At 37.1% G+C, this 25,546-nt stretch overlaps 3 protein-coding genes across 3 annotated transcripts; 1 reads left to right on the top strand and 2 right to left on the bottom strand.

The window, feature by feature from the left end:
- Nucleotides 1–829: 829 nt before the first annotated feature.
- On the top strand, nt 830–10,502 carry LOC113668765 (E3 ubiquitin-protein ligase RNF13). Its single transcript, XM_027184713.2, has 12 exons — nt 830–957; nt 2,183–2,282; nt 2,571–2,676; nt 3,703–3,786; nt 4,369–4,500; nt 4,932–5,016; nt 5,253–5,293; nt 5,907–5,950; nt 6,558–6,675; nt 7,536–7,629; nt 8,025–8,108; nt 8,633–10,502. Exons 3-12 carry the CDS (start codon nt 2,584–2,586, stop codon nt 8,866–8,868), a joined length of 1,011 nt encoding a protein of 336 aa, XP_027040514.2. The 5' UTR covers nt 830–957; nt 2,183–2,282; nt 2,571–2,583; the 3' UTR covers nt 8,869–10,502.
- A 1,830-nt stretch (nt 10,503–12,332) lies between these two features.
- LOC113668792 (profilin-2) lies at nt 12,333–14,005 on the bottom strand. The gene is made up of 3 exons (XM_089209334.1): nt 13,850–14,005; nt 12,960–13,134; nt 12,333–12,856 (listed from the first exon to the last, which is right to left on the bottom strand). Exons 2-3 carry the CDS (start codon nt 13,068–13,070, stop codon nt 12,584–12,586), a joined length of 384 nt encoding a protein of 127 aa, XP_089065460.1. The 5' UTR covers nt 13,071–13,134; nt 13,850–14,005; the 3' UTR covers nt 12,333–12,583.
- A 5,329-nt stretch (nt 14,006–19,334) lies between these two features.
- LOC113668787 (general transcription factor IIF subunit 2) lies at nt 19,335–25,302 on the bottom strand. Its single transcript, XM_027184735.2, has 9 exons — nt 25,115–25,302; nt 24,881–24,957; nt 24,161–24,179; nt 23,247–23,418; nt 22,566–22,607; nt 21,752–21,836; nt 21,366–21,459; nt 20,946–21,089; nt 19,335–19,891 (listed from the first exon to the last, which is right to left on the bottom strand). Exons 1-9 carry the CDS (start codon nt 25,166–25,168, stop codon nt 19,748–19,750), a joined length of 831 nt encoding a protein of 276 aa, XP_027040536.2. The 5' UTR covers nt 25,169–25,302; the 3' UTR covers nt 19,335–19,747.
- Nucleotides 25,303–25,546: the final 244 nt, after the last annotated feature.

Genomic DNA, 25,546 nt, shown 5'->3' with positions numbered 1-25,546 from the left:
ATTCTGCTGCCCTCTTGAGATTGCTTCTCGTTCTTCCCCTCCCTAAAAGTTACTTCGTTCTCCTCCCCCTAAAAGTGACTTGACTAGCTCATCTACAAAGTAGCTGCAGAGTTCAGCTATCAATCAAAAACTTTTACTTCTCCGCGGTCTGTACACTATGCAACAAACGGCTTGTGTTAGGAGAGCAGGCAACATATATGCCCACATGCTTGAGGGTGTGCTCTGTTTTACCCTAAACTCCCTTAGCTGGTAGAGTGGGGGTCTCTTTTCCGTTTTTCAAGCGAGCACGTGTGGCGAAAATCGCAAGGGTTGTGGTGCGTTAAAAAGTAACGCCTATTCTGCGGGCAAAAATTTCATGACTTTTTCACTCCCTCAGAGTAGGCAGTGAAAAACTGGCGTGGAAATTAGTAAAACGATAGGTAAAGTTAAACCTCCACCAGTAGCCAGCCCCCCTGTGCAATGCTAACGGCCACTACAGCGCAGTTAAACTCCCGAAATAAAAACCTTGACAATGACCAACTTTCTCAGGAGTGACGAGCTTGTCCAAGCTGAAAAAAGGCCACTTTACCTTTTGAAACGCGAAACTCTTTGCTCAAGCAGGTCGAAATTAAAAACTGAAAAGTTTTAGTCGCGCTTTAAAAGAGGCGTCTTTGTAACACCTTTGTATTTCACCGCGGGACATCTACGCATTTTGGCGCGAACAAAGATCACACCATCTTGCACGGATCTTGCATGTCTAGTCGTCTAGAGCCCCTAATCTGCAAGCCCCAGCAGGGCCGTCTTTGAACCCGATTAGAAGGTCCCTACGCAATCAATCACCAAAAATGGCAAACACACCTGAAACGCTCCAACTAAACGTAAAGGCTTTATGGTAGGGCAGAATCAGGAAAATAACGGACAGCTAGGAAAGTCCCAGTTAAATGACATGTAGTGGTTTCAAAACAGGAATTCACTAAGGTTGGTTTAAAGGCTAATTTTTAAGTGATATTTCTGAGATTATCGGTTGAACTAAGTCTTGCAATCGCCTATATAGCCAGGAAGACGGGCTCGCCTGAAACCAGCTGAAAGTGAAATTAAGTCGAAACGACGTGCATTGAAATGATTTGCAGTATTTTTAGGAAAGGTTTCGGGATTAAGAAATGCCTTCATCTGACCACTGAAATTAGCAAGAGAGTGATCAAGAAAGCTACGAATGCTTATATAACACAGAGAGGATTCGAGATCAGTGTTGTGGAAACGCAACCCATGTAAACACATAGCTCATTCTTACTTAAAAAACGCAGCCTTCGCCGTTTACTAAACATTATTTTTCTATCAATTTATGACTTTAGGTTGTAGGAAAGAAAAAAATTATTTCTTTATGACTTGTTTGTAATAATTGTACCGTTTTATTGCATAAGATTTGTTAGCTTAAATTGTATAGTTCTGTCTTGACATGAGTACCAGAAAACCACAACATCGACACACGAATCGAAAATTATGGGTCGTATGACAACTAAAACGCTTAGACTATTTATAACAATTATCGAATCATTTTGAAAGTATCGCTTTCATCTAGGTATCTGAGCGTTTGGTCCGTTAAGATGCACCTTCACACGCTCAAATACTCGTGATCTGCTCGTGTTTTTAAGATAAATCCTCAAAATGGCATGGCGTAACATGAAACTTTCTTGTACCTCTGCTGCGTGACATGGGATGTACTGACATCTCTCTGTTCAAAGGCCAGAGAATACACGATCAACTGGCCTTTTTGGCCTTTTTGGCTCAAAAAAAAAAAAAAGTCTGTACAAGGAGGAGAAATGATAATTTTGGGAAATGCATTGCAGGGTTGATAAAGTTCGCAGCAAGAAGGAAATATCTCGAAGGAGCATCTCTTCTGACATAGCCCGATCGTTCCTTGTGTATTGCCAAATTAAATGTATATATATATCAGGAGATGGAAGAACTAATAGCAATACAAAACGATTAATTACATTACTAGTGTGTTGTAATGGAGACATTTCGCAGAAGGAAAGTAGGATTGAGGAGGAGTTAGGTTGACCAAAGTGAAATATCCACCAGGCATTTGAATTACCGTATTGGTTGTTGCCATGGTAAATTGGCAATGATTTTATGTGTTAAACGAAGTGGATACTTCTTAGCCAAAGCTTGTTGACAAACACCAGGTTCTTTGGCTTTTTAGGAAGGGATACACCACAAGATCAAAACATTTGCTGAAAACCTAAGGGTGAAGACCAACCAGCATAATTCAGTGGTGAGCAGTACTGTGGAACTCTTTACAGGTCAGGACATCTTTATCACTGTATGTAGCTCAAGGACTTATGATTTTGAAATCATCTCAACTATTTTAGAAATCCTCTGTGATAAAGAGGATATGTCACACTGTTATCATTATGATCTGAAAATTGGAACATGGACTCTTTTAAGTATGTCTGCTTTCTCTTAGTCATCTGGCCCAAATGGCAACAAAATTTGATGTTAGTGTTATTTACTATTACTTTTACACATTTTTCAGTTACTACGATTCGTTATGTATAAATATAAAAGTATTTTTATGGTTCACTTTTCAGTAAAGTATTGATTATGTCAAGTGGCAGTTGGTGGATAATTAAAGGATTCATGTTCCTTTATGCGAGCCAGTTTGGGTTTTGTGACCTACCCAATCAAGTTTGTGTGGTGAGGATAAATTGTAGTGAACTTGATGTTTCTAAATGTCCTCGTAGTTGTAAATGTTGACCTTTGCAATGCTTTTTTTTCTTTTTTCTCAACTACTCTTTTAGATCAACTTCCCTGCATGTACTGTTTGTTTACATGACTATCTTTGTTGTGTTGATACATCTAATTCCATTTGGGAATTTCCCTTAGTTGTAATTCAAATTCCTGTTTATGAAAAGGGAAATATAGCTAGAAGTTTTTAAACAAAACTGTTCAAAGCATGTTAATGATATATACTACATTGTATATGGATATATTTGTTTACATCAAATATTGATCCTTTAGCCCCTAAGAATGACTAGCATCTAACTTCTCCTTACTCTGTTATCCCTAAATCAAATATGAAAGTGATGAGAATAGAGAATATGATCACCAACTGAAGCAGCTCTTGACTGTTACACAAATTCTCCTTGTCAGCTTTTTTGGAAATGCAAGGAGAACAGTATGGAAAATATGCATACTAATGTTAGGGGTAAATGGGTAAATGCTTATAGCCATATCACCTCTTTTAGTTATAATCAAAGTGTTTTTTTTTTAATATCAATGATGGAATTTGACAGTCAAAAGCAGTGCAGTCCTAGGTTACCTATGGCACTCATTTGAAAATTGTTTCATCAACAATAAGGTTTTTTGTTGATTTTTCGACATGCAGTTATGATCTTTGGAAGAAGCTCATATTTTTTTTGAACATGATATAAAATTGAGATACATACAACTATGCAGAGTGTGAGTTGAAAGGAGTCTAGATGTTTGTATTACTTCATAATCTGTTAGAAGAACTTCTACATGAAAGTAATTGTATTTATTTCAGGATTCATGTCTAGTTTTTTTGAATTTCTTGTGACACCCAACAGGAAAGATTACTGTTGTGCCAAACAAAATGTATCAGTAGAGCTGTAATCACCATCGTATCTTAAACCTAGTAAAATCTGAATTCCAAAGTTGAATTATTTGTGATTTTTGTATTATCGTTCAATTTTCTTGTAGATTGGAAATGGTACTAATAGGGAAGACTGTTATGATTATGCATGGGTTTCATTTGGTAATATGGTCCCTTCTCCACGCTTGGAGGTGAGCCCTCGTCTTTTTCAAACAGGAGCCTGGATTTTTGCCTACAGATATTGTCAGCTCTTAGAGGCAAAAACTGTGAGGTTTGATGAACAAATAATGGCTGAAGACAACCTTGGAGACAATTTTTGTGCTTATAATCCAATTAATTAGCCCTTTGGCCTCTAAAAGTGACAACAACCAATTTCTCCTTCCAATATCACCATTGAATCACACATCAAGGTCACAAGAATGAAAGAGATGATCAATTAAAGAAGCACTTGATTTTTAAACAAATTCTCTTTGTCAGCACCTTAGGAAAGATACAGATAATAGTGTAAAGAATATGCATAGTGATATTAGGGTGTAAATTGTCATTGTCATATAACATTTAATGTTATATGAAATGTGTAGAGAAAGAGTTTTCAAAATAAGGAATTATTAGTTTTGGTTTTAGGAAACAAATGCCAATTAAGTAGTACCCCTCACATGTACTGCAGCACCAAGACACATGTCAAGAACAATGCATTTAGTAAGTGGGAATCAATGATAGGACACCATCCTATGCAATAAAGCTATAAACACAATTTTTTTTGTGATTTTTAGGGTGTGGTATTCCTGGCTAATCCTAAAGATGCATGCACAGAAGTGATGCACAAAAGCAGCTACCCGAATATTTCATATGATGGAAGAGTCTTTCTCCTCATTGATTTTGGACATTGTAAATCTTTCACCAAGGTATGCCAAGTCCATTTCATTTAATGCATTATTACCTACTGTAACAGAAATATACACCCTGCACTATCTGTGAGGCAAGATTTGGTCCTTGCCAAATGGGCAATTGAAAGATCATTTATTTTATTGTGTAGAAGGCGGCGGCAACGGAATAGTGATTGTACACATCAGATCTTCTTTCTTTTCCTTTCTTTTTGCACTTGCTTTGTCTTCAGTTGGTTGGAATTTGATAATTGAAAATTTAAAAAAGGTAACCAGCACTGATTCATTGAGGAGAACAGTGTTGGCAGGTGTGTGAAATGGAGGCTCAGATTGGTGTCTGGAATTTGGCAGCTGTGGCAGCTGGACACAGTGGAAGCCCCCATACACTCTTGATGCTCACACTCCATTTAATGGAGGCAGTAGTTTAACACATTTTTTTGGTTTGATTCCAGGGCATAGAGGCTACCAGAGGTGGCTTTGATGCTGCTATCATACGAAGTCTCTCAAGTGATGAAGTTGATCCTATTGATGAAGGAGGTAAGGTTTAGTAGTTTGGTGGATTTGCTGTTCAAGTGCTGTTTTAATTGTCTTATGAGAACATAATTATTTAAATAACATAACCCTTTTGAAAAGGTGAAGTATAAATCTTTTGGGAAATCATGCTTTTTTCTGTCTTCATTTTCAACAAACAATGATTTATTTCTCTGTGCACACACATGTGTTGCATTTTCTCAGCTCACATTCCTATGATATAATCGTTATATTTATTTTAGAGACAGATGATGTGGATCTACCAGTTGTGGTTGTAGGGAAGGTAAGTATGGTAAAGGGAAGCAGTTGTGAATGTTTCTCACATCTGCTGAGTCACTTGTTGAAGCATTTACATAAAATGGTCAAACTTCCAGGCATTGAAAATAAAGAATTGGCTTATACTCACTGTTAAACAATGAACTTTTATCAGGAAACACAACAGTCTTAACCCTTCAACTGAAAAGTGATTCGCATGTAACTTCTTTCGTAATATCTATACATTATCCAGCAAACAGGTGATGAGACTACTCAAACTTAGTAGGTAACAGTTGTTATCTTGATCTTACACCAAAATCTTGTAACTAATATGCAAGGAAATTGTTGGTAGCTAGAGAGTAGAATTAACAATCAGATCTTTGGATGTAGTGGTTAAATGTTTGAGGAAAAAAATGAGTTGAGTATGATTGGCTTAGCAGTGGAAAAGCAGCCCACATTCTCAATTTTCTGTTTTGCTGGTTTTGACATTGATTTCTTAGGGTATGTTGCTCTGAGTTTTACTTTGAATTAGCTCATTGTGTGCATTGGACATATGTAATGCATCATCTCTGATTAATCAGCAGATAAATGTTTCATGTATTTGAAGAATGTGTCATTTTGATTTTCTGTCTACTATTTAGAGAACTGGTGAGATTTTAGAAAATAATGACTTCGAAAATTTGCCGTAAGTACTTTTCATGTGCGACTAGTTGTGTACAGAGGTGCAAAAATACATGTAGACTGTTGGGAGAAACATGGAACACTAGGAAAATAACCTTTTTAAAGGCAAAGCCGTCCCTCTTTGGTAAATCAGTTTTGTGGTTTAATGCATATCTCTTCCCTATTTTCTTCCTTCCTTCCCTCCTTCCTTTCTTCCTTCTGCTCTTCCCCACCCCTCCTTCACTCCTTTCCTTGTATGTTCCTATCTTTCTTTCTTTCCTTCTTTCTTTCTTCTGGTTATTTTTCTTTCTTTGACTTTTTTTCTTAAGTATTATTTTTCTTGCAAGAAGTTGTTCTGGTCATGAATTGTTGGCATCCAAAAATGTACATTTTTCATGTTGTTCAGACTGGAAGTGTGCTTTTTCTTTGTACATGTCTAGGTAACTGTAAACATGGTTATAATAGCTTCAGGAATGTATCATAAAAACAAAACATAAATAGTTTGTGCAACCATTATTAAGCTATGAAGTGGTACAAAACACTCAATCTAAGCCCACTTTTTGTAATTTGAAAAGTGAAGCAATTAATTCTGATGACAAGTGGTTGACTTTTGGTTTGATTCTTTTCCACAGAAACAGTAGAGTGTATCTTACCCCTCAGCAGCTTCCTCCCCTTTTGAGTTATGAATTCTATATGATTCCTTTTGCAATCATTGTAGGAATCTGTTTTATTTTGATGGCAATGTTTATGGTGAGTGTGCCACCCAGACCCTATTCCATAGTGATAACAGTTTATAACCTTTATAATTATTTGTGTATGCTAATTTTCCCTCTTTACTTCCATCACTCCTTCTGAATTAAAAAAATGTTTTAAGCTTGGAGTGATGCAAAGAGGACAATAATTGTAATTATTATAATGAAGACAAAAGAATAATATATTTTCCTTCAGTTTGGATAAGGTTGCATGAGATATTCCAAAAGAATTTTTGTTCATCTATTGGTTTTATTGGTTGTATCTGAGGTAATAACAGTTTCACTGAGAAATCATTTTTGCAGTATTGTTATTTTTGAAATCACCTTACTTGAGAGTAAATTTCACACTTGGACATTTAGAACAAAGTAATCTTCTTTTTACCTCCCTGGCTCAAATTTGTTCCCTAATCATGTCTGTTTTATGTACCATATGATAGCACACTGACAAAGGACATAATGCATGTACGTCCCTCCCTTTTGAGCCAATATGTTTTAGAAACAGCCAAGAGTAGGAGCTGTTAATGCCAATCGTCAACTTTCCATTACTTTCACTCCTAATATCTCATTAAAAATTTTCTGTAAAGTTGGCCATACACTTCTCATAAAGTTTATTCTGAGAATTTGGTATTGAATCTATTGATAATCCTTAAGTTAACATATTTTACCATTCTCATCTCTTGTCTTCTTGATACTGTGCTGGTACTGTAAGGAAAAATTATGTCTTGATCATTACAGGTAGTGGAAGGGTTAAATACCTTAACATAAACAATTTGATTGTAGTATCTGAACAGAGGGGCCTATTATCTTGATGATATAATATGTTGTAATATTACAAAAAAATCTGTGATTTTTGAACAGATCAGTCGCTACTACAGACATTACCTAGAACAAAGGCGCAACAGGTTATCTCCATCAACTTTGAAAAAGATACCGACGAAAAAATTTAAGAAAGGTAATTACAAATGTACAGTGCACAATAATTAGTTTATTTCAAGAAATGTGATGGCCTCATCTCTTCTTAATTGAATTCTAAAGAGAGGTGCTGTTTGCAGTGGATTACCATCTTATTTTATTGAGACAGTATGCTGGTAATAGTGGTTTACCATTGTAGGAATCAGATACGAGATCTGGTGGATTTGAGTTCCAGTCCTCTCCACAGCCACCAGCCACTTAATTTACATATTAAAGTACTTTGAGCTCATATCAAATTAAATTTATGCCATTTCTTTGCTAGTGCTCTGTTTCTTTGTCTTTTGGTTGTCCCACTCCTGCTACGTGGTCATGTGATCACGTGGTCACTTAACCAGTCAAATATCTATTCACATGTTGTTTGTTTAAATGATTTAGGAGAAGATTATTATGATGTTTGTGCCATTTGTTTGGATGAGTACAAGGATGGTGATAGGTTGCGGATACTTCCTTGTGAGCATGGTATGCACTTTCAACCTCTATCACTGAACCCTTTAACTCCCAAGTTCTCATAAGTAATTCTCCTTAATGTGTGTCACACAGTTCTTAGGATGTTAGCTTAGAGAATTTGGTATTGGATCAACTAATAGTCATCTAATTGATATCGCTCATCAGTTAGCTGTATTGTTATTGTAAGGAGAAATTTTGTTTGGTCATTCATGGGAGTTGAAGGGTTACAATGTAAGTGTATAAATGATGTTTGGGAGAGGGGGTATAGGGCGCAAAAGTAGGAGGGAAGGTATTTGCTGAGGCTTTGACTGCATTTTGTGGACTTTTGTGATCCCTAATTTAAGAGGCACATGGCTAAATATAATGTATTTGGGTTTCACAACAAGGTGAAGATTAAAAACAAGTGAAGTTTTTAAAATTGCCTCAGTTCATTAAATGAAAACCATTACTCATTGCTTATGATTAATTTATATTATATTTACAGCATACATGTTATCTTGTAATTACAACAATTATTTTATTTTATTTCCTGGAAGCTTACCACTGTAAGTGTGTGGATCCCTGGCTCACAGAAGGGAAGAGAACTTGTCCTGTCTGTAAAAGACCAGTAGCAAACAACAGGGGGTTGGCAAGAAGCAGATCTGGGAGAACTGATTTGGAATCCGTGGGCGAAACAAGTTATGAGGCTGAGGCTGAGGCTGAGGCTGATGAAACAACTCCACTCATCTCAGGGACATCCCAACGTAGAAATTCTGTTACAATGACGGTCTAGTCATAAACAGCTCATAGAGAAACCAGACTGAGTGTACATTTACTTTTTCTGAACTCTTTTTGAATAACCATCGATAAATCAACATACAGAATCTTCATGTTGAATCCTGCTTGTGAGGTGATTGTGAGCTGAAAGTTTCAAACAATGAAATTGCAAGGCAAGACTGATCTACAAAATCTTACTTTCTTCTATAAGCAATTGTAGTTGGTAGGTACATCAAGTTGTATGTGGTTGTTTGATTCAGATGTCTATCCACTGGCATGCAACATGTTATTTCTTATTTTAACCCTTTAACTCCTGAGATTCAATTGTTAATGCTCCCTTCTAGCAAATGAAATTTTTCTGGAAAATTAGTTATGGGAATTTGGTATCAGATTAAGATAACAGCTTCCTGATAGGTTTGAGTATTCTCATCACCCTTTCTCTGCATAATGTATGGATATTGAAGGGAGAAAATACATGTAAAGTTAGGACTTGCTCTTAGTATCTCTGAATGTAAATAAGACCTCAGCAAAACTCAAACTAGTTTTCCCACTCAGAGCTGTTACCTTGTTATGTTAGTTTTTGTGGTTGTGAATTTAACTAAGCTGGTTAAAAAAGGGGGTTTCATATGTTCCTGTTTTAATGTAATCTTATGTGCAAACATTTTCAATAGTTTTTTTCCACTGGTAGACTGATACTAATCAGTAGGAGCTTGTTTATCTAAATAACTTTTTGCTTAGAACAGCACTGACGCCGGGAATAGAATAAGTCACAACTGGCTTTGGTATTCTATTCTCCTGCTCGAGAATGACTAAGAAATCAAATATTTGAAATATGTACTTACATTTTATGATATTCAAAAAAAGAGGATAGAGCAGAATTGGTTTAATGAACTGCTTAATTTTGAGAAATTAAACTTGACATAGGGCAACCAATGTTTGATTTCTTGTTTCACTTTAACCAAAGAATATGACAGTACTTGCACATTAGTCTGTTATGGTTTGATAGCAGCTTTTTCTTTCCTGCAAGACATAATTTCAAACACAGAAGGAATTGTTCTCAGACTGTTGTAGGAGTGAGGATATAGATTTATATGAGATATTTCAACTTGTATTGACACCTGTCAATTTGTGTATGTGCATATTTGTAGATAAGCTTAGAAGATTTAAGCATTTAATCAATGGACTTTATGTAATCATTCATTTTAAAGTTGCCTGAAGATAACACAAAACATTGCATTGAACTCCTCAATTGAATTTGCTTCCCATGAACTGAAGTCCTTAAGTTTTTGTATATAATTAAGAGGAATTTATTACCTTGAAAATTTTAATTTAACACTTGTACTTGTACCGAATTATGTTTAGAGTAGTTCCTTGTTATAAATGCCTTTTCTTTTTTCTTTTTTTTATTACAAGTGCATATTCACAGTGGTAAATGATTGAAACAAAACCATCCATTTATGTTTAGTCATCTTGGAACACTACTCCTGTTTCTGTTTTGATTACAAGTGCATATTCACAGTGGTGAATGATTGAAATAAAAGAACCATCCATTCATGTTTAGTCATCTTTGAACACTATTCCTGGTTCTGTTTTGATTACAAGTGCATATTCACAGTGGTGAATGATTGAAATAAAAGAACCATCCATTCATGTTTAGTCATCTTTGAACACTACTCCTGGTTCTGTTTTGATAACAAGTGCATATTCACAGTGGTGAATGATTGAAATAAAAGAACCATCCATTCATGTTTAGTCATCTTTGAACACTACTCCTGGTTCTGTTTTGATAACAAGTGCATATTCACAGTGGTGAATGATTGAAATAAAAGAACCATCCATTCATGTTTAGTCATCTTTGAACACTATTCTTGGTTCTGTTTTGATTACAAGTGCATATTCACAGTGGTGAATGATTGAAATAAAAGAACCATCCATTCATGTTTAGTCATCTTTGAACACTATTCCTGGTTCTGTTTTGATTACAAGTGCATATTCACAGTGGTGAATGATTGAAATAAAAGAACCATCCACTCATGTTTAGTCATCTTTGAACACTACTCCTGGTTCTGTTTTGATTACAAGTGCATATTCACAGTGGTGAATGATTGAAATAAAAGAACCATCCATTCATGTTTAGTCATCTTTGAACACTACTCCTGGTTCTGTTTTGATTACAAGTGCATATTCACAGTGGTGAATGATTGAAATAAAAGAACCATCCATTCATGTTTAGTCATCTTTGAACACTATTCCTGGTTCTGTTTTGATTACAAGTGCATATTCACAGTGGTGAATGATTGAAATAAGAGAACCATCCATTCATGTTTAGTCATCTACTAATACTATTCTTGGTTTTCTATGCAACTGCCTTTTTAGTGGAATTACAGTTCATGTCTCATTTGAGGATTCCGAACTTTATGTATGTGCATGGGTCAAAAATGTTTTCTTGTGAAAAATACTGATCTTACTGTATCCCCTGTCCAAAGTTATAACATTAGGATCTGCTAACTGTCAATGAAACTTGGAGAAATTGGCACAGGAAGTTAAAATTTGCTAAAGAACCAGCAAGGTAATCTGCAGTAGATGTTTTGCTTAACATGGTCCATTTCCAAGGAGTTGCACTAAATATTCACCATACCTGAATTCTACTGTCCTGGATGCCTTTATTGCTACTATGAAAAGGAATTTAGTATTCATCAACCTTAGGCTGTTGTGACTTTAATCCAGGCTAACAAACCCATGTCTCTTGGGTGTGGTCAAACACCCTCAGATTCTGACATGTTAAAGAGCTTTCCAATCTTTTGGTAAGCATATTGAGGAAGCATTATAAGTAAGGTGTTTTGTCTTCAGGCACAACACATCAGTCTTAGGTAACTTTGGAACAGCAAACAGAGCTGGCTAAAATAATGGTTGGGCTAGGAGGGAGTCAAGGAAGCTGGCTCACCTGTGATTCAAAAAGAAAGTCTTATGAAGTTTCTACTCTGTCAAGACCATGAATTCCAAAACTTTCTTGACTAATGAGATTTCCATAACCTATGACTGAAAAGTTGTTTTCAAATTGAAGTGATAATGATTTTAAGATTACAGCATTTTTTTTCTCTTTCGTTCTTGAAAGAGTATGACCTTTATTCACCTTCTCTGACTTCCTGTAACTCGTTTCCAAATTTCAAGACTTTCCAGGCCCAATTAGCACTTTGCAGAATTCCATGAATTGAAGGGTTTTCCACGATCTGTGTGAATCTTTCCCCATGAGAAAAATGGATGCTCTTGGAAACGCACAACCCCAGTTTGAACCCGTTCTGGGTATGGTTTGATTGAAGAACTTTTGATTCGGGTAAGTTGAAACGAATCGTTATCAACATTGCACTTGAGACTAAAGATGGGAAATTTAAAAATCCGCTGGTAAACTTCGTTATAGACGAAATTGAGTCACAGAAATTGACTCTCCCGTGAAATATTACTAGGCTAAACAAGTAGGGATTCATACATCAGAAAGCTTTACTTCTTTCAAAGCTTTAGCCAACAGTTAGCACAATCTATCCGTTAAACAAATGAAAACGTCTTAAACGGAACATGAAAACTTACAGTGCTTCTAGAGAAAATTGTTCTAAACATCTTGCTTAAAGGTGTGTAAATCTCTGAGCTAAGGTCATAGGAACACACAAACCATTACCAAATACCACTATATGTGTTCTTTGCCTTAGATTGTGTTTTAAGGTTCTACTCAAACATTAAAATCCTGAAGCAATGAGATGTTCTGCTACGGTTTCCACACACTGATTGCAATTTCCAGCACCGCCAGCACTTTCATCGTAGCCACCAAGAATGAGAGCCTTGTTGGTCAAACACGCGCAAAAGCCTCCTTTGTCTTTCATTTTCAAGTACGCCGCTTTCTTGTCCTTGTCGTTCCGCAGCATCATGTATTTCGTTCCAGCAATGTTCTTGCCTGAGACGCTACCATCCTTAAGGCTCTTTATCATCTCTTGCGCTTCTGGCTGAGATACCTATCAAACATATTTTCACATCTGTAAGAAAACTGTTAAGTTATCACTGAAGCTTGAGATTTTGAATCTATTCCTGCTCTTTTTATTTCACCAGATTTCTTACCGAGAATCCAGGGCTGCTGGCCCAAGGCGAACCGTCTAAGCCAAATATGGCTGCCTTCTGAACTTTTCCTGTACCCACGAGGCTGTTGTCCACGTAACTTTGCCAGGACATGTTTCATCCAATAACCAGGGGAAAAATCGGTGTACGGTTTCGACAGTCAATCGTTACGAAAGCTCTGCAATCCAAAATGGAGAATTCAAATTTGTAGAAAGCTGACGTTCACATGCTAGTGACGTAAGAACCTCGCATTCATGTGATGGGAAAGAAATGGAAAAATCTGATTAATCGAGAGCATTCTATGAATATTTATAATAAAGCTCGGATATAACACGTACTGTCATTGGTTGAAAGAGTGTGCTCTATGAGAGTATAGAGCATAGAACTGAGCTAAAGCTGTCACGCCATCTGCCAAATCGTAATATGTCCGACCTTTTCCGGGACTTCTTTCTAGCTTTTCTTTCGTTAATAAAAGTGAAATTTCGGAACAAGCGGGCAAAGGTTTGCAAAAATGCCAGGCGCAGTAATTTACGTTACTGTAACGTGAGCAGAGACAAAAATCCTCAAAGATAAAACAAGACAGACAGTCCGAGTTTTTTTAACGGTTTCCACGCTTAGTTAGATTGCGAGTTTACATACGGTAATAAAAATCAAACACAGCTAACACTTGTATAGTGTATAAAGTTTCGATTTCAAATAGAAAAAACAGGAATTACGAAAAATATAACCTGACATAACTGTTAAAATTCATACTAATCATGACGGTGTCAGAGCGACTTAAGGTCTATCGCGGCTAGCTAATCATGGCGATCTTCGGTCATCGCAGTGGAGCAAGCCTCAGGAACTAAATCGACTACCCTTCGAGTGAAAAAATAAGAGTTTGCCCTGATTACCTTTCCGATGCGTTGAGTGGAAGGCCAGATCAGTCGCTGCAACCGAGTTTTACGGCGCTGTCATTCCGAGCGATCTTTTTGTCTTAGTAAATTCGGCTGTTGTTCATTCATAATACACTCGCCTTGAACAGTTTGTTTTCTACTTGTCATGTGAAATAATTTGCGTATTTTTGTGAGCTACGATTGGACCGAATTTCACTGAACATTTCACTTTCAGATCCTGTATTAGAAACTAAAAAACTTCAGGCAAAAGTGAAATTTGACATGCCGAGCTATTTTAGTTTGTAAACTATTGCAGAATATGAACTTTGATGGTTTGACATTTTTGACAGCTTTAGTCTTGTACAGCCAATCAGATTATTGAACCATTCTAATAAAAATTCTGATTGGCTTATTGTAGCGTGCTTTATGAGAGTTTATAATAAAGTTCGGATATAACGCGCGCTGTCATTGGTTGAAAGAGCATGCTCTATGAGAGTATAGAGCATAGAGCTGAGCTAGAGCTGTCACGCCATCTGCCAAATTGTACTATGTTTGACCTTTCTGGGACTTCTTTTTAGCTTTTTTCCGATAATTGAAAGTAAAATTTCGGAACAAGCGAGCCGGCAAGTAGCAACAGAAGAACCAAACAAAGGCGAGTTTTGCGGCGCTGTCATCCCGAGCGATCTTCATGTTCCAGTGAATTCGGCTGTAGTTCATTTAAAAAACACTCGCCTTGAACAGTTTGTTTTCAACCTTGTCATGTGAAAAAACTCGCGTGTTTTTTATGAGCCATAATTCGGCTGAAGTTCACTGAACATTTCACTTGAAGATTCTGTATTATCTGTATAACACAAACACAACTCATGCACAATTCCTCCATTGCCTCTAAGGAGGGGGCCAACGTTGGAAAATCATTACGGTGGCCAATTTACTTTATCAACCCAGTTGATAATACTAAATTACCCAATCAGATGCAAGACTAGAAACAGTCGCGACTAAGCCATTTGCGTTTTCACCTATGTTCTGTTCTATGTTCTGTTCTGATGTTCTGATTCACTTATGTTCTAATTACCAATCCTATTATGCGCCGAACAATTTGAAGTTTCAATATACCCCCCCCCCCTCCCGGCATTTGACCGTCGTCCGTGCGTACGTGGGTACTTGTCACTAGTGATTAGGCTTTGCCCCGTTACATGACATTTCCCAGTAGACAACCAAAAAAGTTTACGATATATATAATCCTACCCCATCAATTTAGAAAAATTACATGGAGAAAAATGCCACTGTTATTCAATTTTCCACGAAATTCTCGGCATGTTCTGAAATCCGAAACTGCAAAACGAAACAAAACAAGCGAAAATAATGCCTAGAAGTTTCAGCCGTCATATTCGTCTCGTTGCTATTGTAGTCTACTCCTGATCTACCTCACGGGGAATTTCAGTTATCTCTCGATTGCCATTGGCTTGGCGTAACGCGTCGAGGAAACTTTCATGAAAAAAATCAATGAAACAATCACGGACATAGAGGCTGTCACTGAATATCGTTATCTGTTTCTTCGTCTCCTTTCCGTAAACGCTTGGTATTCGATACGGCTGGCGTTCCGTCCTGGAAGCTACATAGAAGTGTCAAATAATAATTTCAACTGCTCGCGAGGAGGAAAATATAAAGTTTCGTGAGACGGCCTTATTATGCGAGAGAATATCTGAAATGAAGTCTACATATTCCGCGCGTGACATTTCATCCTCCACTCGTCTCCATCGTTGCAGTGGTTTTGTTTTGGTCATAACGGTCGTTTCGTTTTGGTCGTTACGGTCGTTTCGCTTTAGTCGCTTAGCTTGTTTAGCCTGTTTCGCTTGTTTCGTTCCAGTCGTTTCGTTTTGCTGTTTCGGAAATGCCGAAATTCTCAAATGCTTGGATGTTTTCTAAATTCGTTTTTAGCCAGTTTGTACTTAGCCAAGTCACGTGTCAATTTTTTTTTAATCGTAAACTCCCACACCCAAGATAACAGCCGAACAAAGAGCGAGGTCCCACCTCAACCCACTTATCCCCCCCCCCCCAAAAAAAAAACAACAACAAAAAAAACAATAATACTTGCATGGGTAGTCTACTGTGTTTTTTTATTTTCCATGCCTGTGGCAATCCTCCTCTTACCGAAAGAAGAAATACTGATTATATTCTAACACGCTTAAGGAAAGTGAAAATCTCCAGACTAAGGAGTTCGGGATAGAGATACTATCTCAAAATAGTGCTTTTTATAAAACTAAATTATTCGTATTTTGTACTCTGATAGAGCGCGCTCTTTCAACCAGTGATAGTGCGCGCTATGTCCAAACTTTATCATAATCGAAGACAAGCTGTAGAAGCATGATATTATATCTCAAACTTGAAAATGAGGAGAGACTTAAAATGTGTCGATGAAGATATTTGTAGAAGCCTAGAAAAAAAAGCCTGGAATTCATTTGTAAATTAGAGAAATTCATTCCAAAAATCAAGCAAGTTTTCTCTTAAGTTTAAAGTTGAGTTCATGTTGTTATTGGTAACATAAAGTGGTACTGAGATACGTTTTTTAAACATAGCATTCTCTCGTGTTCGCGAATCGATGAATTTCCTGGAAGGTGGACTTGTGGCAACATTTTAACATGAAACATAACAATAAATTTATCGATCTGAAAAGAGTATTCATTTGACTATCTACTGAGACTTTCACTGATTCACATCAAAGGGAATGCGAAGGGAAAATTAACTCAGTTGGTAATACCAAATAAAGTTACCTGATTTCATTTCTACTTTCCTTGTGATCGCTGTTGTCCTCATCCTGGTTATAATTGTCATATCTTCAGTAATTAGTCCGGAAAAAGCTCTTTGGTCCTGCACTCGTACGGCTTTGTTGCTAAAAGAAGAAAAACGTGAAGGATAACAGACGTAAGAAAACTGAAAAGTCACGTTTTTCGACGAATAGTGAGTTTCGTGTTTTGACTCGGAAAAATAAAAGGAAAAGTTTTCTTTTCTTGTGGAATCTTTTTTGTGGTTGGCCTGCGCTGCTCTATAGTGTCCTATTAAATATTTGGCTCTCGTTCATCATGATGATGCACATATCTCGCAGCGCTCAGTCCGTACGTCATGACCCTCAGCCAAATGCTCCCTCGTCCAGCCCTCCTACACAGTCAACCAGACCATGTTATTAGAGACTAATTTCTCGAAAATAATTCAAATTTAATCAAAAGACGTTACCCTTATGATTTGCATGATATGCACAGGAAAAGAACGAATTTAATTGCATAGCTCTAAAAGCTCCGAAACCGGTTGGATCATCAAGGTGACTGAGACTAAATGTTGTCAAAAACGCAAAGCAATGACGAGTACTTCCTCGAAACGTAAGCGGAGTCCCCAGAACACCGGACTGTGAGAGGTTCGGGAAACTGTAAACTGTAATGACTATAATTGGGGAGAGACGTGCGACGAGTGTCATGATAACAAATGCAAATGAAAATTTACACAACCATCTAAGTATACACATATAGCGCGCTCTATAAGTCAGCCTACCTGGCAGCCTTTGGTATGACCCTTACGGATGTTTTACATTCACTCTTTACATTATCTCTAATGACAGCAACCGCAGTAAGTGTCGGCTGACCTCTCGTTCTGTCGCTGGGCCCTGAGGTACAAACAAGTTGTGACGATGAGGCGAGTTGGTACAGTTTTGAGCTGCTGTTGGTTATTGAGTGGAGGTAACGCCTGTGGGGATTCGTCTTTGGAGTCGTAATGACAATGGTAACCGCTCTCCACTTGATAATTCAATTCTGCTTATACTTACACGAGAATCTGTTTCGCCTCAGCCATTATCAAGCTGTTAGACAAAGCCACCCTAATCCAGAAGAGCCAAACGCAAGAGGTGTTTCTAAACATAACAAAATACTAAAAAACTATATTTGCAGCACTGAATAACAAAACCTTGTAAAATTTACTATTTTGAGACTGCGAGAAAGACGAACCCCTCTAGCAATGAAGAGCACATGCTGTGCGAGGGCGTAATATATTTTCTCCTGATGTATATGACTTGCAAGGCCACGTTTTATCTTCGGCAGCGCCGAACTTTTTCCTGTTCACCCCTACTTCGTTAGGAAAGGTCCTGGTCCTCATCGCTCCTCACAAGGAGTCTTCCCTTCATCCGCCATCATGCTCATTACTTAGCTTATGTTTGCCGCCATGTTAACTTCCCACATAAACGAGCAGCTGCAAATGTTAACCAAAATTCAAAGATCAGAACGCCTCACAGCTTAAGTTTTCAGTGGGGTGTCCTTAATGACAGTTACCGCAATTAGCGTGGGCAGACTTCTCGCTTGGCCTGCGACACAGGCTGTAACACTGAGGCGAGTCAGTAAAGTTTCACGCAGTTTTTGGTTCCTATGGGTGGCTTTATCTCTTATGGATAGCATTCGGACAGAAAAAAATTTCATAGTGGTTTCAAAAGGTGTACCTCTAAATGTCATAATCTGTTGAACAATATGAGCTTGTTGCTACATAAAGATCTTTCTAAACCTTTGCAGTCATCAAGTTCACATACAAGGTAATCTTCAAGAGCAGCGAAACGAAATTGAAACTCTACTTAACATAGCAAAGTACTTTAGAACTGTATGTGTAGCACCGTCAGTCTACATATTATGGTCGTATGTTATCTTCCACAAGCTTTAGTGAGACCTTTAGTATTTCTTTTCTCCCTCAGTGACGTATCAGGTAAGGTTGCTTTAAGATGCAACGCATCCCTTGCGTTCCTAAATTCAAGTCTAAACCCGTTCCTCTAGATTTACTGCTGAAAGATGAAATGAGACAGACAATAGAGGAGTCCGTTACTGTTGTTCTAGTAGTTAAGTCGTATATTCAAAAGTAGTACTAACTAAAGCTGTGTAAAACTGTGAATTTATCGATAATTTGCGTCATTAGACACTTTACAATGAAGTCAAGGTAATTGATTTAAAATATTTCAACCTTTTTCACCAATTGTGGTCATTGTAATTCGAACTTAGTTTATTGTTTCCTTGTAAGAGTTTGACTATCTTAGCAAAGTGATCCACAATTCGCAGTGTACATAATTTGTACACAGTTGTAACACAATATCAAAACAACAAGGCCTTGAGAATCCTTCATCAATGTGGATCAGAATCGAGAGTCATTTGTCAAACGCTTTTTAGAAGGTAAAGCAATATTTTAGGCGAGAAAGCGAGTCAACTGCACGTGCGCTCAAGAGGCGCTGATTATAAGGCTGTCTGAAATATAATGGGAGATATTCGCAAAGTGAATCTATGGATGCAATCATTCACTCTGACGAGCAGAAATCGCTCAAAACTTCAGCTTTAGAAACTCTTTACCAACTCTTGGCCAGTTTTAATTATCAAGTCACTTGATAAAATTAAATAAACCCCCCCACCGACATAGCACCACAGAAACTTTCCCTCTTTCTTCTATTGGATACGATGTCGTTGAAGTCCGCTGCAATTAAAACATCTGAAAACACACCTTTATTTTTATTCGGTTGCCGTATTGCCTAGACTAAACTGGACAAATTATCCACTGAAAACGGCACGTTCTGAAATTACGAAAGTCCCTGCTCTTTGTAATGATTCCCGGGAGAATTAGATGATCGTTGTGGGCATGCTCGAAGGTACATTCAAGCGTTCGAGCCGCCGGTGGGCTCACTGAAGAGTTGACAATAACGTTTTAAAAATCCGTTTTCCTGTGAAAACGGAAAACTTGTGTTGCGTTTTTAAAATATAAACACTGCGTAGACGAGGCCTGCAACGGAAAACAACTGCCCATACTTCAGATGTCTCTTGAGCTTTTTTCAGATCCCGTTGCATCTACGCTGTTGGGGCCCTCACCTCTTGTCGCTTGCACGTGAGTCTTAATGGCTAAATTTATTTACGAACTTGTTCCTTCCTTTCCATTATCATCGCTGTTCTTGTTGCTGTAATGTCTGTACTCAGGCTTTAACTCCCACATATTTTTGTGAGGATTTTTCGTGTTATAATGTCCAATCTCTTTCAATATACTCTTTAGATATGCCTACAAGAACAAGGAGATCGATTCTTGTCAGATCAATAACAAGGAACAATTTTTAACCGGGTTAAAAGTCATCTCCAAAATAGTTGCACTTGTGATTAAGTAAGGGGTAGACATTCTTCAGACATGAAAATCAACGTTACTTGTGTTACTGATGGTAAAAACCATCCAACCATAACAAAAAGCAGAACAAAAAAAGTGAACGTCATTAACGAAATTGTAATAATAACAATGATAATAATAATAATAATAATAGTAATAATAATAATAATAATAATAATAATGATGATGATGATGATGAATCAATTTCATTATCTGAGAGAGTGTCCACCTACCCCCCCCCCCCCCTTTAACCAACATTAACTTCTGTCTGTTAACAGTTGACTGTTGTTGGGTTAGGGGAGGGGGAGGGGTGGGTGGAGTTACTCAGATACTGACATTGATTGATAATAATAAAAATACTTCTAATAAAAACAAAGTAATGAAGACATATCACTGATTCCAGGGTCTAGTTATTTGAAGGCTGATTAGCATTAACCCAGGGTCAGATTTTAATCTGGGTTTCTCTATTCCTTTGCTCAAAAGCCTTTGTGGGATAATTTTCTCCATTCAGTTTAGAGCATCCAATAATCACATTCCAGAGAAAAGAGGAATTATGCTGAATTTTTTTCTTAAAGCTTTCAGATCTGAAATTAGATTTCAAACCAATCCTTGGGTCATTCTAACCAAGCTTTGAACAACCAATCCCTGACACCTAAATCAGGAGTTCAAAAACATAATAATGATGCAAATGACCTACCTTCCCACCCTTCCCACCCTTCCCACCCTTCCCACCCCCCTTTCCAATTTCCCTCAGAGCCTTGGTGGGAAACTGTTTTGCACGTTTCATACCATAATAATTCCTCAATGACCAAAATGTCTTGAACCCTTTCACTCCCCAGATTAAAATATCAATTCTCTACACTATTCTCCATGCATTTCTCATCACTTTTGTTTTGAGACTTTTACTTGAAAATGTGTGAGTATTATGAGGAGAAATTTATTTTTAGTCACTCACCACTGGTTGTTTTGTGATAGTTATGAGGTCCTTCAAGTTATAGTATTGATGTCTTTCAAATGCATTGAAAAGCAACGCTTTGACAACATCTTCATCTTCTCGAGCTCTTTTTCCTTCTTCTTTCTTTTTCTTTTCATGTTCAATCTGTGAGGAAAGGGAACGTTACAACTTTGAATAGGCAGACTGGAGAACATTGAATTGAATGGTTCTTCCAAAAAGAAGCGAGTCTGAGAAAATTGCGTAAAAATTTGATCAGTGGAAAAAAAAAAGTGATTTGAGACTTGTTTCCAAGTTGCAAGGATAAACTGAGATACAACTCTTACTCTTTCACTCTAGTATAGCATGAGCATGTATAGTATTGCAAAGTGTACACATACCATTGTGATTAAAAAGAAATTTTGAAAAAATCAGAGTACTTACATTAGCCTTGTGGTCAGACACTGGACGATATTTAATAACACGGTCAACCATTTTGGCTTGCCGTCCTGATTTACTTTTATTAACAATTGCCTTCCTGGTAAATAAGTAAAAAAAATAGCACAACAATGTTGCAATCATGACACATGATGACTATACAGGACTCTTTTGTTACAATAACATGTGGGTAACCTTTTCCTCTAGTAGGAGTTCTTAGTGATTGAGTGTTACAATTTGAAACTATTAAGTTACTACTTGCAGTGGCCAATCAGAATAAAGGGAAAATCACGAGGAGCCAATAATAACTCTGTCCACAAAGTTATGGACCACAAATGTTGGAATTAAACTGTTTAACCACACACATCTATGCATGTGGAAAAAGTGCTTACTTTTTCAAACTCAGGTAGTCAGCACTAGGCTGAATTGGCCGACAGTCAGCTTTCTGTACAAGTACTCCTTCTATAGTGACCTGACCTGCAGAAAAATAAGTGCTATGTGATAATCAATAGCTAAGATGCTGGCTGTTGGAAGTTAATCAAACACAAACTCGGAATTTTTACAGAAAGATGGTTTTTCCTTGACTGTCCCAATGATAAGACAAAAGAGAGTGTGGAATCCCAAGGTTGCGATGACAGACCAGATCTTTTTCTTGTTTAACTTTCAAGAGACTGTTTTAAAGACTTTTTTTTTAAGTCTCTTAACCCTTTAGCTCCCAAGATCTGATTGTTAATTCTCCCCCTGTAGCTGCTACACATTTCCTTGTAAATTAGTTATGAGAACTTGTTGCTAGATCAAGATAGCAGCTTCTACCTGATTTAAGTTTTAATATTCTGATCACCTGTTTGCTGAAGAAGGTATGGATATTGTAGGGAGAAGTTTTATGTTAATCACTTCTGGGAGTTAAAGGGTTAACCTTTTAACTCCCAAGATCTGATTGCTAATTCTCCCCTTTAGCTGCTACACATTTCCTTGTAAATTAGTTATAAAAATTTGGTGTTAGAACAAGATTACAATTTCTACCTGTTTGAGTATACTTATTATCTGTTTGTTGGATAATGTATGGATATTATAAGGAAAAGTTACATGTTTGTCACTTCTGGGAGTTTGAGGGTTCAATAGCCTCGGTATTAATTGGTTTATCATTCATGATCAACTGAAACATCATTAAACACCCAGGATATTTAAGACAATGTTGTTACTCACTTTTTTTAGGTTTTTTTTCTTCTTCATCATCTTCCACTGAGGCTAAGAGAAAGAAAAGCAATGTTTGACCATAGTAAAAAAGTAAAGTAAAGCCTTTATACAGGCCTAGGTGGCCCATGGGGCCAGTGCTTAACTCTGGTTTCCTTAGCATGAAGCGGCTAGGAGTATTGCTACTCCCCACTGGATGGGATGCTAGTCCATCGCAGGGTTGCCCCCAGCATATTTGCTGTTACTCATTTGTACACCTGGAGAAGAGAAGCACTGTGAGAGTAAAGTGTCTTGCCTAAGAACACAACACAATGACCCTGGCCAAGGCTTGAACTCGGACCCCTTGATCAGGAGTCGAGCCCACTAACCATGAGGCCACCACGCCTCCGTATTTGACCATAGACTTACATTATTTTGAATGAATAGATGAGAACATTTTAGAGTGTCTGAGCATTGATGGAAAAATAATGTACAATTTAAACATGCGAGTATTTATCAGAAATGATTGCTATTGCTTCATTCGAACTTTGACTTCTGCCAATCAACAATACTTATGTCATGTGGCTTCACCGGACACCAAATTTTTAAATACAAAAATTAAAAGAAATATCCACCAAACTGTACAGATTTGGTTTTTAGATCTTGGGGGTGAGGGGTCATGAGGACATTTTGCATTCTATCTTAAAATATAACCTCCTGGTCCTTCTGAAAACACTCCCATTGACTGTTCGACTTTAGATAAAACCATCTTGTACTCCCTGGGAACCTTGAAGCTGTCTTTTCCGTCTTTATTTGTACTGTCTTGGCCATCTTTGTTGGAGTTGTCTTCCTTATTTGCCAATGCATCTGACAGATTAAATGCCACCTGAAATATGCAACCAAACTAGTTGAAAAAAAATTACAGATTAGCTTTTCCCTCACCAACAATGTGGGGGGACACAAAGATATATAAAAACATATTCATGCTTTTAAGATGACTTTGGATTTGAAGATTGATCGTTTGTATTCTGATAATTATTTAATACATCAGTTACTAGTGCTCATCTTTTTTCAGGAATCTGGCCTAACATACATGTCAACCTCATTTACAGGTTCCCTCCCTTTCTTTACTCCCAAGGGAACAGAGGACTGAGAAGGGGGTAACCTGAGGGGGACTGGGACATAAAGAGGAAAGATCCTTTGAATGTGAATGCAGATATTTAACACATTACTTAACCCTTTCACTCCCAAGATCTGATTAGTAATTCTCCTTACTATCTGCCATACAATTCTTATGATGTTAGTTCAGAAAATTTGATATTGGATCAGCTAATAATCCCATCATTGATATTCTTCTCTATTCTCATCACCTGCCTGCTTGATATTGTATTGATATTGTAAGGAGAAATTCTGTCTTGGTCGCTTGTGGGAGTGAAAGGGTTAAAACCTCTTTTAATAATTACCCATATTCATACAATTTGCCAGACTTCTAAAACTCATTCACAAGATGAGAGCTTCCTTCACATTTTTATAAAATAATCATTATCATAATCATTACCTAATTTTTTATTGGTACGTTATAATATCACATGCTAGAAAAACTAGAACAAGGATAATCTACCACCTACCTCATTTCTCTGAGGATTGCTGTTGATAAAAGAAGCAGTTTCATAAGCTTTAAAGCAAGGTTTATTGTGTTATAAATGTAATCAAAAAGTTAATTCAGGACATGCTCAACTGACAAAATCTATGATCAATAACTTTTGAGAGAAATAAAGAATTTTGTAAGAATTAGATACCAATTTTCAAAGAAATATGTTGTGAGTAACAAATGTTAATCAATTTTTGTATCATTGGCATGTTTCATTTAGCAAATAAATTCCATGTTCTTGTACGTTCGTTCAGCAGGTGGTGAGAACAAAATCATGGCATATGAAGGGCAGCCAGCTGTTTACTGTGATCTATTTCAGTACAGACCCACAGCAATATAGAATCTATTTACTTTATATAATAAAGAGGTAAAGTATTATTAAGAGGGAGGTGATCTAGGCATCTGTGCTTCAATTGATCATGTAACAACAACCACTGAGTGCGTAATTCATCTTATCATATGATGTGGGTTCTACAACTGAATTATACTAATTAAAATACAAAACTAATTTTCTTCAAATACTGTTTTTGAAATATTTGTTTGATTGAATATTTTGTGATCCCCAAGATATCAAAGTCTATACCGTTTAAAGTAGAGTATCGATTTCTATCAAATAATCACTAGAATAGGCAACATTTAAATGTGAATCATCTTAAGTTGAATTGAAAAATGAACCGGCCGGAAGTTGCCATCTTACTTGCTTATCTGAAGACTTCCCACGATTCCTGAAGCATCAGTGTTGTCCATCCAAATGTTAGACAGATATTTTGGTACCTGAACAAAGAAAACAATTAATCCAGTAAGTATATCACATTAAAATGATATTATGAACTAACATGGAAACCGTTTCTCCAACTATCTGCCCTTGATGTCACATGGAAAACAAGATTTTTACACAAGTCTGAAAGTGTTTAAATTATACCAACTTTACCTTCACAAGCCAAACTGCTCTTGATACTCCGGAACAATCAACTTCAGACCCCATTAGGACGAGCCAAAGTACTTCTTTTTTTAATAAACTGTGGCTTGAAGCGACAAAGTGATTTATATTCTCGTCACGAAGAGTCCTATTCTGTTGAAACGCGACATCGTGTTATTTTTACACGACACATATAGCAAGGCAACTAGTTTCCAGGCTTTCTCGCGGTCGAACGATAGTGAAAAAATTATTGAGTGTGTTACCTGTAAAGCATATACATTGTATCCTCTGTTTCTGATTCGGATTAAACAGGGTAGCACCATCGAGGGAAAAATAATTTTACTTTTAACATTTTTTCTGAAAAGTTTGGCTGATTTAGCTGATTTAGCGGTGACCAAGTTCTATTAAGTGACAGCCGTCACAGAAGCGCTTATGGCGAAGACC

This window comes from Pocillopora damicornis, chromosome 6 (assembly GCF_964200805.1).
Source record: "Pocillopora damicornis chromosome 6, jaPocDami1.2, whole genome shotgun sequence".
NCBI classification, from domain to species: domain Eukaryota; kingdom Metazoa; phylum Cnidaria; class Anthozoa; order Scleractinia; family Pocilloporidae; genus Pocillopora; species Pocillopora damicornis.
Note: the sequence above shows the minus strand (reverse complement) of the source record. Positions and strands in the feature narration are given on the sequence as shown.